The sequence below is a fragment of the Myotis daubentonii genome, chromosome 3 (genome assembly GCF_963259705.1).
Source record: "Myotis daubentonii chromosome 3, mMyoDau2.1, whole genome shotgun sequence".
In the NCBI taxonomy this organism is placed as follows: Eukaryota; Metazoa; Chordata; class Mammalia; order Chiroptera; family Vespertilionidae; genus Myotis; species Myotis daubentonii.
This window is the reverse complement of record NC_081842.1, coordinates 180,213,932-180,226,348: the sequence shown is the minus strand read 5'-3', so window position 1 is coordinate 180,226,348 and position 12,417 is coordinate 180,213,932. Positions and strand designations below refer to the sequence as shown.

At 45.5% G+C, this 12,417-nt stretch overlaps 2 protein-coding genes across 2 annotated transcripts in view; one reads left to right on the top strand and one right to left on the bottom strand.

The window, feature by feature from the left end:
• Nucleotides 1-393, top strand: part of PRKAA2 (protein kinase AMP-activated catalytic subunit alpha 2) — a 259,642-nt gene extending 259,249 nt beyond the window's left edge. Inside the window, exon 10 of the transcript XR_009451974.1 lies at nucleotides 357-393. The gene's annotated coding sequence lies outside the window, so the exon portion shown is untranslated. The remainder of the gene's footprint in view (nucleotides 1-356) is intronic.
• A 4,434-nt stretch (nucleotides 394-4,827) lies between these two features.
• The window catches only part of C8B (complement C8 beta chain), a 40,276-nt gene continuing 32,686 nt past the window's right edge, over nucleotides 4,828-12,417 (bottom strand). Inside the window, exons 10-12 of the mRNA XM_059689414.1 lie at nucleotides 10,289-10,442; nucleotides 7,564-7,632; nucleotides 4,828-5,164 (exon numbers count right to left, since the gene is read on the bottom strand). Of these exons, the coding sequence (XP_059545397.1) occupies nucleotides 5,013-5,164; nucleotides 7,564-7,632; nucleotides 10,289-10,442 (375 nt within the window). The 3' untranslated portion in view covers nucleotides 4,828-5,012. The remainder of the gene's footprint in view (nucleotides 5,165-7,563; nucleotides 7,633-10,288; nucleotides 10,443-12,417) is intronic.

The following is a 12,417-nucleotide window of genomic DNA, read 5'->3' as shown; positions in this document are numbered from 1 at the left end:
CTTGCAGTCCATGTTGCTATCACTAGCTCTCCATCAGAGAGGACAGCGACCCATCCAGACCCAGCTTTTGTTCTCTTGTCTGTCTTTTCTCAATCCTTTACCGCCCCTTCTCAGACTCACTAAACCAGGCTGTGCTGGTGCAGCACTTATGGTGCCCAACATGGGGCTGAGTATGGGAACAGAGGTCTGAGTTCAGGTTCACCCATGGCCATGCTTGCTCAGACAGAGAGGATTAAACTGGATTAGGTATGTGAAAGTTCTCTGTAGCTGGTAATGCCCTCTGCAAATATCAGTGATTATGCTGTTCCATTTTCCCTTAACAACCCAGAGCTTGAGATAGAAAAGCTCTATGTCAGCAGTTCTCAACCTGTGGGTCACGACCCCTTTGGCTGTCGAACGACCCTTTCACAGGAGTCGCCTAAGACCATCCTGCATATCAGATATTTACATTAAGATTCATAACAGTGGCAACATTACAGTTATGAAGTAGCAACGAAAATAATTTTATGGTTGGGTCACAACATGAGGAACTGTATTTAAAGGGCCAGAAGGTTGAGAACCACTGCTCTATATCCATTATAAATACCTCTCCTAGGTGCTAAGCTATTTTATGTCTTTCATGTTCTCATGCATTGTAGTGGTTAACACTGAAACCCTGTCCTTAAAGCAATTTTCAATGACTTTCAAAAGACAAACCAACCGGAGTTCTTGTTGATGTGTTACGAATCCATAGAAAGTGATGTCGATGACACAGCTAACAGTGGAGGATGGCTTTTCCCAGGGTCCTTCCTGAGGGTAGCAGTTCACAGAGCACCAGAGGTTGCTACCATCACCATCCCTATCTTATAGGGGAGGAAATAGAGGCACAGATGGCTACTTAATTTGCATAAGAGCACAATGCTAGTGGGTCCTAGCACCAAGGCCACATTGCAAATGCAGGAGTCTGGCACCCGGGCACACATGTCTAAGCGTTTCTGTCTCTACTCGGCCCCTATGTGTCCAGTTCTGCCTGAGAAGTTATGCTGCCCTGGGCATCTCAGTAAACCCACCTGAGTTCCCAAGTGCCTCAGTGTTGGAATCTGGCCAACATTTAAGAAAGACAACTCAGGACCTGGCCGGTGTTGCTCAGTGGTTGAGCATCCACCTATGAACCAGGAGGTCATGGTTCAACTCCCAGTCAGGGCACATGCCTAGGTTGCAGGCTCCATCCCCAGTTTGGAGCATACAGGAGGCAGCCGATCAGTGATTCTCTCTCATCATTGATGTTTCTATCTCTCCCACAGATCCAAGTGCTCCATTCCCTAGTGTGGCTGCTAGGTTTTAGGTGGGTGTTCTGGGTTTACTGCGATGAGAGGCAGAATATTGGAAAACAGTCTTCTTAAGTGAGTCTTTGTTCATTTCCTGCCTTTGCCACATTCAGGGAAGGCCTCTTAACCCTGTTATGCCTTGGTTTCTGCACCAGCCTGTAAGTATGCTTCCCAGGTCACTCCAGTGCCATGATTGCCAATGTTTCAGCTCTCCTACATAAAGTTTCCCGGAAGCTTCCTGGTGGTCCCCAGTGGTGGTCACCAACACCCTGAACAAGTGTGATCAGCCCCTACCTGACATCAGCTTTCGGCCTCTCCTACTTGACTCTGTTTGCAATGCTGCCTGTGACGCTGGCTGAAGGCACCTCCCCTGGCCACTGCTGTGTGGGTTGCCCCTGTATCAGGCACCTATACCCCAAACTTCATGATGCTGCCACCACGTGCCACCAATGCACTAAAGTTTCTCAGTGTCCTGGGAAGGTCCTGCCCTTGTCTCCACTCACCCCTTTTTCCATTAGTTCATTTATTCATACAGCAGTTACTCATTGTTGCCTGAGTGTCCCAGGCATTGTACTGGGTGCTGGGGACACATGAGTGCAGCAGGCAGACACTATGCCTGCCTCCAAAGACATTATATTTGAGGAGGAGTGAGAGATGATAAATGAGTAAATTACAGTACAATGTCTGCAAAGCCTGGAAACACTGACAGGTATTCACACTGTCATTCAGACATTTTCAATCTGCAAAATAAAACATTTCCCCACCAAGATGCTAATCCTGGAAATCTCAGGGAGACCTGGCTGGGGCCCTAAGGGCTTTCTGCTCCAGGTGCACACTCGCCCTGTGTTTTTTATAAGTCCCTGGGAGAGGCCAGAGTCCCCTTCACAACAAAGATGGCATTTTCCTCTGGATTCTCTGCTGACAGGTGCTCTTTCTCCCGGCCTCTCCGCACATCCCACCACTACCCCATCTTGATTTCCATTGTTAGTACATTCATTGCAAGGATTAGGTTCCTTTTGAAACTTTCTCTACCTGTCACCTGATAATTGCATTGATATCTACCCCATCAAATTCAGAGAAAGATTAAATGAGATAATGTAGGCTAAAAGACTCCATAAACTGAGAAGCACTCTATAATTGGCAGCTATTATTATCGTAATAATTATAATTATTATTCCCACAGCAGTTATGTGATTAGCCCAAGGTCACACAGGAAGGAAGCATAGATTCAGAGCACCTCCTCGTTCACCCCTATTGAGCACACGGCAGAGCTCACAGCATTGCAGAAATTCATGCTTTCAGACGCAAAGCTCTCCTACGCCCAGGTATCTTGTGCTGTGCTCAGCTCCCAGGCCTGCTGCCAAGCCACTGCCTACACTGTGCCCCACGGGGACTTGCAGCTCCGACACAGTTACACTGGTGCAAACTACAGTTGTTGCCAAGATTTTCCACAAGCCCAGTTTGTATTTATTTTGTTTAATTCTTACATTATGTTCGAGCCTCCTCCTAAATGCATTTGTTTGCAGAAAGAGCCACGAGGGGAAGTTCAGCCCACAAATAAGAATATAATCATTACACAGTTTAGCAGCGCCTGGGCGTCACCCGGGTATTCGCCGGTGCTCTGCAATCCAATTGTCTCTCCTTCAAGACCATATTTAATAGGATAAACAATTTCTGCTAAATGCAATCAATGTGAACCTGGGCTGTCATCTCCATAATCAACTCAGATCTCCCATTAGAAGCGGTGGCTGTGATTGAGATGCAGGATTTAATTTGGCAGCACCTGCTTTGGCGTGCTGACGTGGGCTTCCTTGGAGCCTCCCATCAACCAAACACAGAACTGCTCTCCCCTCTCCCTGGGGAATCTTAAAAGAAGATAGATTATAACTCAAGAAAATTATACGGCCTCGGTCTAATGAAAGAGATAAAACCTTATTGGATTAGCCTGTTGAAATAACAGCAGACAGCAAAGAAATAATATTAAGCTAAAAAAGGCCCAGAGCCATCAGCTCAATTGCAGAGGGCACGGGGATGCAGGAAGGAAGACAACTGCCTCGCTTGCTATAACAACCCCTGAGCAGTAAAGTATCGGCTCCTTCTGGGGGTTGTTCAGTTCCAGAGCTGGCTGGTGTCATGGACATGTGAAGGTCCTTAGGCCCCAGCACTGAACCCCAATGGCAAGCTCAAAGCAGATGATGTGGCAAAAACCAACCCAACCAACCAACCAACCAAAAACCGGTTGAAAAGGAATAAGATGAACCAATTCACCTTCCACTAACTTATTTTTTCCTACCAATTTGATCTAAAAATTCACATAATGTTCTAGAATCAGTCAGAAAGTTCCTAGGAGCAAAGAAAATATTAAGGGATATTTTAATATCATAGAACAAATAAGGGCAATAAAGATTACATGAGCACTTGCCTTAATCTAAATAGTAAAAATATTTTGGTTTTTAGTAACCTGAAGATCAACTGCCTTCTTATTCTCTTCAAATACCTCCTTCCCCCAAATGGGGTTTGCACAGAAGCCTGAATGAGCAAAGTGGGAATGTACAGAGGTGGGGAAGGTTTACATGGTACACTGCCCCACACCATCAACTTGGACTTCTTGATATGTTTCCTCTTCCAGCCAACACAACCTCTCCTCTAATTTTTTCCATTCTTTTTTTTTTTTAAACTGTCTCTCATGCAGTGATCAGTTTTCCTGGCTCTTAGCTCTAACTCAGGATCTTCTCTGAGTACCCACTTTTATGTCACAACAATTCAGCTCTGCCCCAGAACTTGTGCTTCTAACATCCACAACCACACCCTTCCTGTGCTCAGCATCCAAGGTCACTGAGGAACCAGAATCCATGCCTCTAGGATGCCTGGGAGATTTGTAAATAGTGCACGTGCTTGTGCACGGACGCGCACGCACACACACACACACACACACACACACACACACACACGGCACTGTCTCCCATGTTTTCATAAAATATTCATTAATCAAATGCCCGAATTTACTGAGAAGAAGGGAGCACCATAATTATGAGTTTAAAACCTTGGAACCCACGTGCCCAGGTTTGCAGCCCAACTCTGCCCTCTGCCACTTGCTAACTGTGTAGTCCTGGACAAGTCACTGAACTCTTCTAAGACTCAGTCCCCCCACCTGTTAATAGGGCTCATCTATAGCATCCACCTTTTAAGATTGTCATGAGGGTGGGATGAATTAACATGCTGATGAATTAAGCACTGTGGTTATTACAAAGTAATCATTCAATAAATATGAACTGCCACTGTCACTGAAGGAGACTGTATACTTAAGAGAGGTGCAACTTAATATCTATTCATTGATTCATTATTGGACACCCACTCTGTGCCAGTCACTGCTAGACAGTAGGAATTCAAAGTGACTAACTGCCAACACAGTAAATGTGAGTGAAAGAAAACTATAGAAGTAAGTGAAGTGAGGATTACCAAGGTGCTTAAGCCCCTCAGGAACCTATAATTATTTAACTCACTGTGGGTTCCAGTCATGTGCATTTTACAGATCTTTATTGTAAGCATCCTGCATGGCACCATCCTTCAGCCCTGGGCTGCCCCGGTGGGAGCTAGTATGGGGAGGAGCAGTTAGTGTGGGGTGGGCTGTCTGAGCTCCTAGGGCTCAGACCTCTCGCTGTGTGCAGCCCACAGCAGTGTTATCAGCGGGGAGCTCTCCCTTCCTTAACAGTTAAGTGTTTCTGAAGCAGGGCCCAAGCAGGGGCTGCCCCCGTTCTGAGGAGGTGGATTGTTGCACTGTCTTTGTCTTGTTTTATGTCCTCCAGAACATGGAGACCAGTTTGACCAGCAATTCCACTGTCCATCAGTGGGGACATCTATAAGAAAGAAGGGCAAGGAACATGAGTTAGCCCTTGTTACACTGTAGTGCCCTATGGGTGGGGTGGGATGTATAACCCAAAAGGCTTTGGGAGACTGAATTTCTGATATTCCCCCTCCAGTCAACTGTCCTTTCAGGCCACTGCTCTCACCATGCTTCCTTCTACACAGGACCTTTGCCCAAGCCGTCCCCCCTGCCAAGAACACTCTTCCTTCCTCTATTCATCTAGTCCAGTGGTTCTCAACCTGTGGGTCGCGAACAATGAAAATACATCCTGTATATCAGATATTTACATTACGATTCATAACAGTAGCAAAATTACAGTTATGAAGTAGCAACAAAAATCATTTTATGATTGGGGGTCACCACAACAGGAGGAACTGTATTAAAGGGTCGCGGCATTAGGAAGGTTGAGAACCACTGACAGTCCTATTCCCCTTCAGATATCAGTTTAAGTGTTAATTCCTACAGGGAAACCGTTCCTGACCCTAACTCCCTATCAATCTTCATATTTGAAGCTCTTGTAGCATTTTGTTACAATTAAAACTTTAAATATATTTCTGGGACAATTTAAATAATGTTGGCCCTTCTTTCTAAAGAGGAATCTCCATGATGACATGAACTATATCTGATTTATTTGCTCTCTCACCACCGAATCCCAGCATTTGAGCTGGCATATAGGGGGCTCTTAGTGAATATTTGTTGAATGAATGCTTTTCAACAAGAGGACGCTGAATACTTTATTTCTCAATGTGTAAAATAGGAGCTATATCATCTACTGTGAGCCTTGTGTGTGTGAACTGAGGTAATAACACTGACATTTTTGTTTGCTCTGGGGATTTTTTGGTTGATGAGATTGGCAAATGATCAATAATATCCACCAAGATATACCATGTCTGGCTGAGCCTCTCACTCACAGTGTAATTCTGAGTACACTACTTCCTATCTCTGGGCCTCCCATTTGTAAAGTCAGAAGACTGGGGGAGCAGTTGTCCAAGGTCTCTGCCAACCAGCAGAAATCCTGGGGCTGTCTGATTGTACACTCCCTGGCAGGTCCCTGGGTGGGGCCCGGCTGAGGTGTGGGAAGAGAGGGAGTGAAGACAACCCTGAACGTGTTGCTGGGGACAGGAATAGTGCAGACAGGAGTCAAGGTCAAAGACTGTAGAGTCAGGCCCAAGGGACCTGAATCTGGGTTCCTACACATACCAACTGTGTGCCCAGTAGTTCATGGCCCATTAAATCTGTTTCTTCACCTTTAAAATGGGGATATTGGTAGTATCTACTTTATAAGGTTGTTGTGAGGATTAAAAAAATTTAATATGTGTAAAATACAAATTTAATTTATGTAAGCTACGAAATATGTAAAATACATGTAAAAATCAAAAAGGATTTAATGCAGGCAGCATTATTTACTTAGCTCTAAAACAAACTAGCCAATATTCATTTGTCTCTTACAGTGTATTCAGCATCATTAGAAGTGCTTTATATGTCTGATGAGAAACTCGAGACAACTAACTCTATTGGAAAGTTAATATCATCATCTCCATTTTACAGATGGGGAGACTGAGGTACAAAGAGGTGAAGTAAGGTGGCCAAGGCTACAGTTATTAAAAGATAGAGATGGAATTTGAACCCAGCTGAGTCCAAGCACTCAGCAAGGTGCCTGCTACACAGTAAAGTGCCTAATAAATGTTTATTGTTTCTACTTAATGTGCCATTTCCTTTTATAATGGTATCGCCAAAAAAGCTACAGCAAGGAAAATAAAGGGAAGGAGGAGTAAGGGGTTGAGAACTCTTAGATAATAAACCAGCCAAAGAATTTGAGAGCTGGAAGCGATCTTAGTGATAGTTTAGACTTTCAGTTGTTCCTTCAACACATACCATTGAGCCCCAACTGTGTTGGGACATGGGGACAAAGATAAATTAAACATGTCATCCTTACTCAAATATACAGGGGAAATAGACACACAGAACCCTAAGTACAATGTGCTAAGAGCTATAGTAAATATATGTTCAAAATCCTACAGGAATCCAAAGGAAGAATTAACTAATTCTACTTGGGGGAGAGAAGGGAGTTAGGGCACTTTTTACAGAACCAAGGAGCATCTGCACTGGATTTTGAGGACTGAATAAGAGTTGACTAAATTATTTTTTTTTAAAGTAAGCATTCCAGAATGATCTAAAGAGAAGACTTGCAAATGCCATTAGCAGTCCTATAACATGAAGCACTCTCGGTTGTGACAGTAATTAAATCTATACTCTGTAGCCAGGATAGATCTCAAGTTTCATAGTATCCAGCTCCCTACCAGAAACTCCCACCTTGCTCTTCTCTTTCAAATTACTCTCTGGACTTCCTCTAGTGTTCCCTTTCCCCACCAACTCTCAAAGGCTCCTTACTTTTCCGTGAGGTGATCTCACAGCCTTGGCCTTCGAATCCATTGGGACAGATGCAGTCACAGTGTGATTCTGCAAAGACAATGCAGAGAGAACATAAGCTATAACCACGTGATGAAAGAACCTTGGAGTTCATTTCTCTACATCACTGCTTTCCCATCCAGTTAGAGACATTTAGTAGAATCATTTGAAATAAGAAGGTTCAGTGCCAAGAACACCTACTCCTTTCTTGAGGATCCTTTGCTCATAAAGAACATATTTATTGCCGTCATATGGAGTTGAATTATATGGAGTTGTTGAGGAATACTACTCATCCTATCTAATAAAAGGGTAATATGCAAATTAACCATCACTCCATCACAAAGATGGTGGTGCCCATAGCCACAAGATGGCAGCGCTCAGTCCTCTCAGCCGGCTGGAGTCCTCCAGTCCTGGGGGGGCGGGGAGGGGGCGCGGGGGGTGGCTGCTGAGAGTGGACAGTGTGAGTGGCCTGGCAGAATGCTTGCTTCATCACCACAGCAATGAGGCAAGCATTCTGTGTCTGCCTGCAGAGGGCCTCTGGCCAGGTTGGAACACTTGTGTCATTGCAGGCCGGGCAGAGGTACCCCTCACCCCCCTGTGCACGAATTTTGTGCACCGGGCCTCTAGTTAGTAGATATTTGACCTAGGCTTGTTGCTCAGAGTGAAAAAGCTACGTTTGTGGTCAGTGAACCCACTGGTCATTTTCACCCCAAGTTAATTATCTAACCTCTGCTTGCACACCTCTAGTGATGGGGAACTCACTTTGATGTCTTATCCTATTTTGGGCCAGGTCTAATACCCTGTAAGTTATTCCTTGTGTTAATCTGTAACATGTCACCCTGGAGTCTTCTTATCTGGGTCACACTGAATATCTTCACAGGACTGTCCTTCATAAAGCAGGCCCTGTGAGCATCCCAGCCCTGTCTTCATGTTCTCCCTCACCTCCAGGGTAGAACCTCAGGTGGGTCCCAGTTTCCAGGTCCAAATTTCACACAAGGCAATGGGGATTTCAGCAACCTTAGATCAAAACCTTGAACTGGTGGCTGACTTCCTTCCTGATGAACTGACCCTCACTCAGTGTCCTCGTCCTAATGGTAGAATTTCCCAGCGTTAGGCTCTCACTTATGTCTGCTATGCTCATATCCATCTTGTCCAACAAGGTAGACACACACTCCTCAATTTCCACTGGGTAGCTGGGATCTTTCTCCATGAGAACAGGCCTTCTCTGGGTCCTCTCTGCTAAGCTTGCTCCATCTACTTGGCTTGTTCTGCCAACTCCAATAGGCTCCCTGGGCTGGAATCTGCTGGAACCAGCTGCTCTAGGTGCCCTGTTTTGGCAGCAGGCTGGACTGGATGCTTCCTCAGAGTTTTTCTAGCCCATCACAAGAGGAGCATAAGAAGCCAGGCCCCAGACTCTTCCAAGTTTGTTTTGCCCACTGCAAGGACCCCAGTGTAATCCTCAAAGTTAGGAATCAAGTCCTCCTCGTGGCCCATCCTTGCTACCCCTCCCCAGTCCTCCAATCTTCTCACCATGTCTTGGTCAGGAGATGCACAAAAGGTTTCCTCTGCTCAGCCCAGGGCTTCTTTTTTGTCCAGAAGAGATTCCCTGAGTCTGTCCCCACTTCTATTACAGAACACACAGCCTCAGCCTGCTCCTGTCTTCAGTTTAATGTGGCTGTCACCTACTGTGTCCCTGTGGCTGGAACCCAGATATCCTGACAGCCAGAGCAGCATGTCCTAGTTGCCTACATTCTGACTCTTTGGAGCTAGACTAACAGACACTTCTCCTAGCACTTGGTGCAGTTCAATGTAACACCCACTAGTCTATCAGCTCATTGAAATCTTCGATCCTGTCTACCACTGAATTCAGCTACAGAACAGCTTCTCAGCCCTGACTCTACAGTGGAATCATCTGGGAGGCTTTTTTAAAGGCCAATCCCAAGGATTCACTTTAATTACTTTGGGCAGGAACAACAGCTTTGTGTTTGTGAAAAGCTCTCTGGTGATTCTCACCTGCAGCCTGGGCTGGGATTTACTGCCTCAGAGGAATGGAGTGACCGGGCAGGGGTCTCCTAGGTGCATCCAGGAGAGGTGGGGACTTCAGCAATTGTGGGTCACACCCATGCTAGTGGGGAGGGTGTCACCATCCTGATGAAGTGCCCTTCTCCAAAGATACTCATATCAAGATCCAGGTTGGCCCCAAGCATCAGTAGTTCTGAAGGTCTCAAGTGCAGGCATACCTTGTTTTCTTGCCCTTCACTTTATTGCCCTTCACAGGTATTGCGTTTTTTGTTGTTGTTGTTTTTTTTTTTTTTTTTTTTTTTTTTTTTTTTAACAGAGGGAAGGCAAGACTCCCCACCAGCAAAAAGACTAAGACTCACTTTATTGAGATACCCACTTTGTTACCGTGGTTGGTAACTGGGCCTGCATTGTCTCTGAGGCATGCCCATAGTCCTAATGTCGAGTTAGGTTGAAGAAGCTCAGGTTTAAGGGGCTCCAATGTTCAGGGGGCCCCCTTTTTCCCATTGAGATAATGAAAAGAGCTTCATGACAGACCCTGGCTCGAGGCAGAGGCGCGGGATTGACCTAGAACCTCTCCTTGAACTACTCTAGAGGGTATGAGGTTTTGATAACATGTTCTGGCCCCAGAACCAGCTCTCCACAGGATGGCTCCCACCAGGGACACCAGCTGCCCCGGAAACAGTACCTTTCAGGACAGGGACCCCATTCCCTTTGCAGGGGGCACAGAGGCAGGAGCTGACTTCTTTCTGGAACTCTTCCAGGGCCTGCTTCATGTTCTGCTTCACTGTGCTGGAGTAGGCGAAGTCTGTGGAGGTCACTAGCTCATACAGCGGCGATGCCTGGGAAGCAAGCAAAGCCTTTTATGTCGGGAGAAACATTCATCAAATAGAAGCGTAAAGCAGGGCTCCCCAGGAATGGGCAAGGGGTCAGTGCACAGAGACCCAAAGTAGATCCCTATGGCATTGGATAAATGCCCCAGAGTGTAGATGGATGCCCCATCATCTCTCTGTCCCATTCCACCTACTATCCACAAATAAGCTCATTCAAGTTCAGGCCAACCAATACTTACTGTATAAGTTCCCGGAAGTCAGCACAAGTAAGGAAAAGATAAAATCCCCACTCACAAGAAATTCAGAATCCAGAGGTAGAGGCAAGCATACTAACGGATACTTACAGCACAGGTAATAGGGGAAAATTAATGGATAGAGAGGAGCAGGTGGTTCATCTGTCTTTGGTGGGGAGAGGAGGTGATTTTCAAGCAGCTCTTTGAAAGTATTACGGGAACCTGGTTCTAACATCACTCCCTCGTTAAAATCTATCAGAAGCATTCACACCATGCCAGAGACACTATCGGGAAGCCTTTCCCAAGCTCCAGAGCTCACAGAACACCTTCCCATCATGAAATGCTCAGAATACTCTACTACTCATTCAATACAAATTCTTTTTGCTCACTTGTCCGTACATTTTTTATGTGTTGAAATCTCTGTCTCTCTTCTAATTAGATTATAAATTGAAGATCAGGGCTACAAATTCCTCAGCTCTGCCTCTAGGATCCACCCCTGAAAACCGCTAATAAAGTGGATCAATTCAAGGGGGATTGAAGACCTCACCATCAGGCCAGTAGCAGCAGGCATGAAGGAGAGGGTGTGCATAGCAGAACTGTAGAAGCACAAAGAGGGATGCTGGTTGCACAGAGAGCTCAGCAGTGTCTGAGACTTGGAAGCCACAGATGGAAGTGGTGGTGTTTGTAGATCAGGAAAAGCCAGAGGCCACATCCCAAAAGGTAGTTAAAACTATTCAGTCTCTTGGCTCTAGTTTCAGCTCCAGGGCCAGGTTCCTCTCCAGATTTTGGTTGTGATCCTGTCCTAATCCAGCCCTAGAGAGTTTAGGGTCTGTCTAAATGCAGGCAATCATGCCTAATAGAAGCCTCCAGTGAGAAGAAAATTGCTTCCATTTCTTAATGCGTCTGATGCTGACCTTCGCCCCAGTGGGCAGAGAAAGGCCCCTTGGTGGTCCCATTGTCTCACCGTTTTGTGGTCAATGAATTGATCCAGAGGCTGTTTACAGAACCTTCCAGCCTGCTGGCCCGTGCATGGGGGAGGGTTTGCTGTACACCAACCATGGGCTCCAACCGGCAGCTTTCCCTTTCAGGGAGAACCCAGCACTGAGATTTGCTCCAGGAGAGGGAGAAAGTCAGAAGCAGAATTGGACTAAATCTTCCAGGTATACTTTGTGCTAGAAGCTGTGCTGGTGGTTTACAAATATGATCCCACTTCATTCTCATAAGGCAGCAGTTATTAGTCCTGTTTTCAGGGGAGGTTGAGTAACTGAACAAAGTCAAATAACTCATAAAAGAGCTGCCAGCGTTCTAACCCAAAGCCTTTGTTTTTCCTACTAGTTCATGAGGACTATTAATAAAAGTGACTATTATTATTATTATTATTATTATTATTATTATTGACTATTTCCATTTCTAACCTTATCCCAGTGGTCTCCACATTTTGCAGACTTTGGTGGAGTTCTGAGCAGCAACTCTCAGATCTTCACAGCTCCCTCTTTAAATCAAGTTAATATGACACAGCTGCCTGTTCTTTGGTTTGCTGGTCCTCTTTGCTCTTCTTCCTTCCTGCCTCTCTCCCTGCTTTCCTCCCTCCTTTTTCTTCCCATCTCTTCCCCAAAATACACAGTCCTAATTTCTCACCTTGATTATTGGGTCCATAGCATCCCTGCCCTTATAAATTTTACTTATCATATTGCTGCAAAGAGATGATGGGTGCTATCTGTTCAGTGCCATGCACTTCTCTACAATGGACC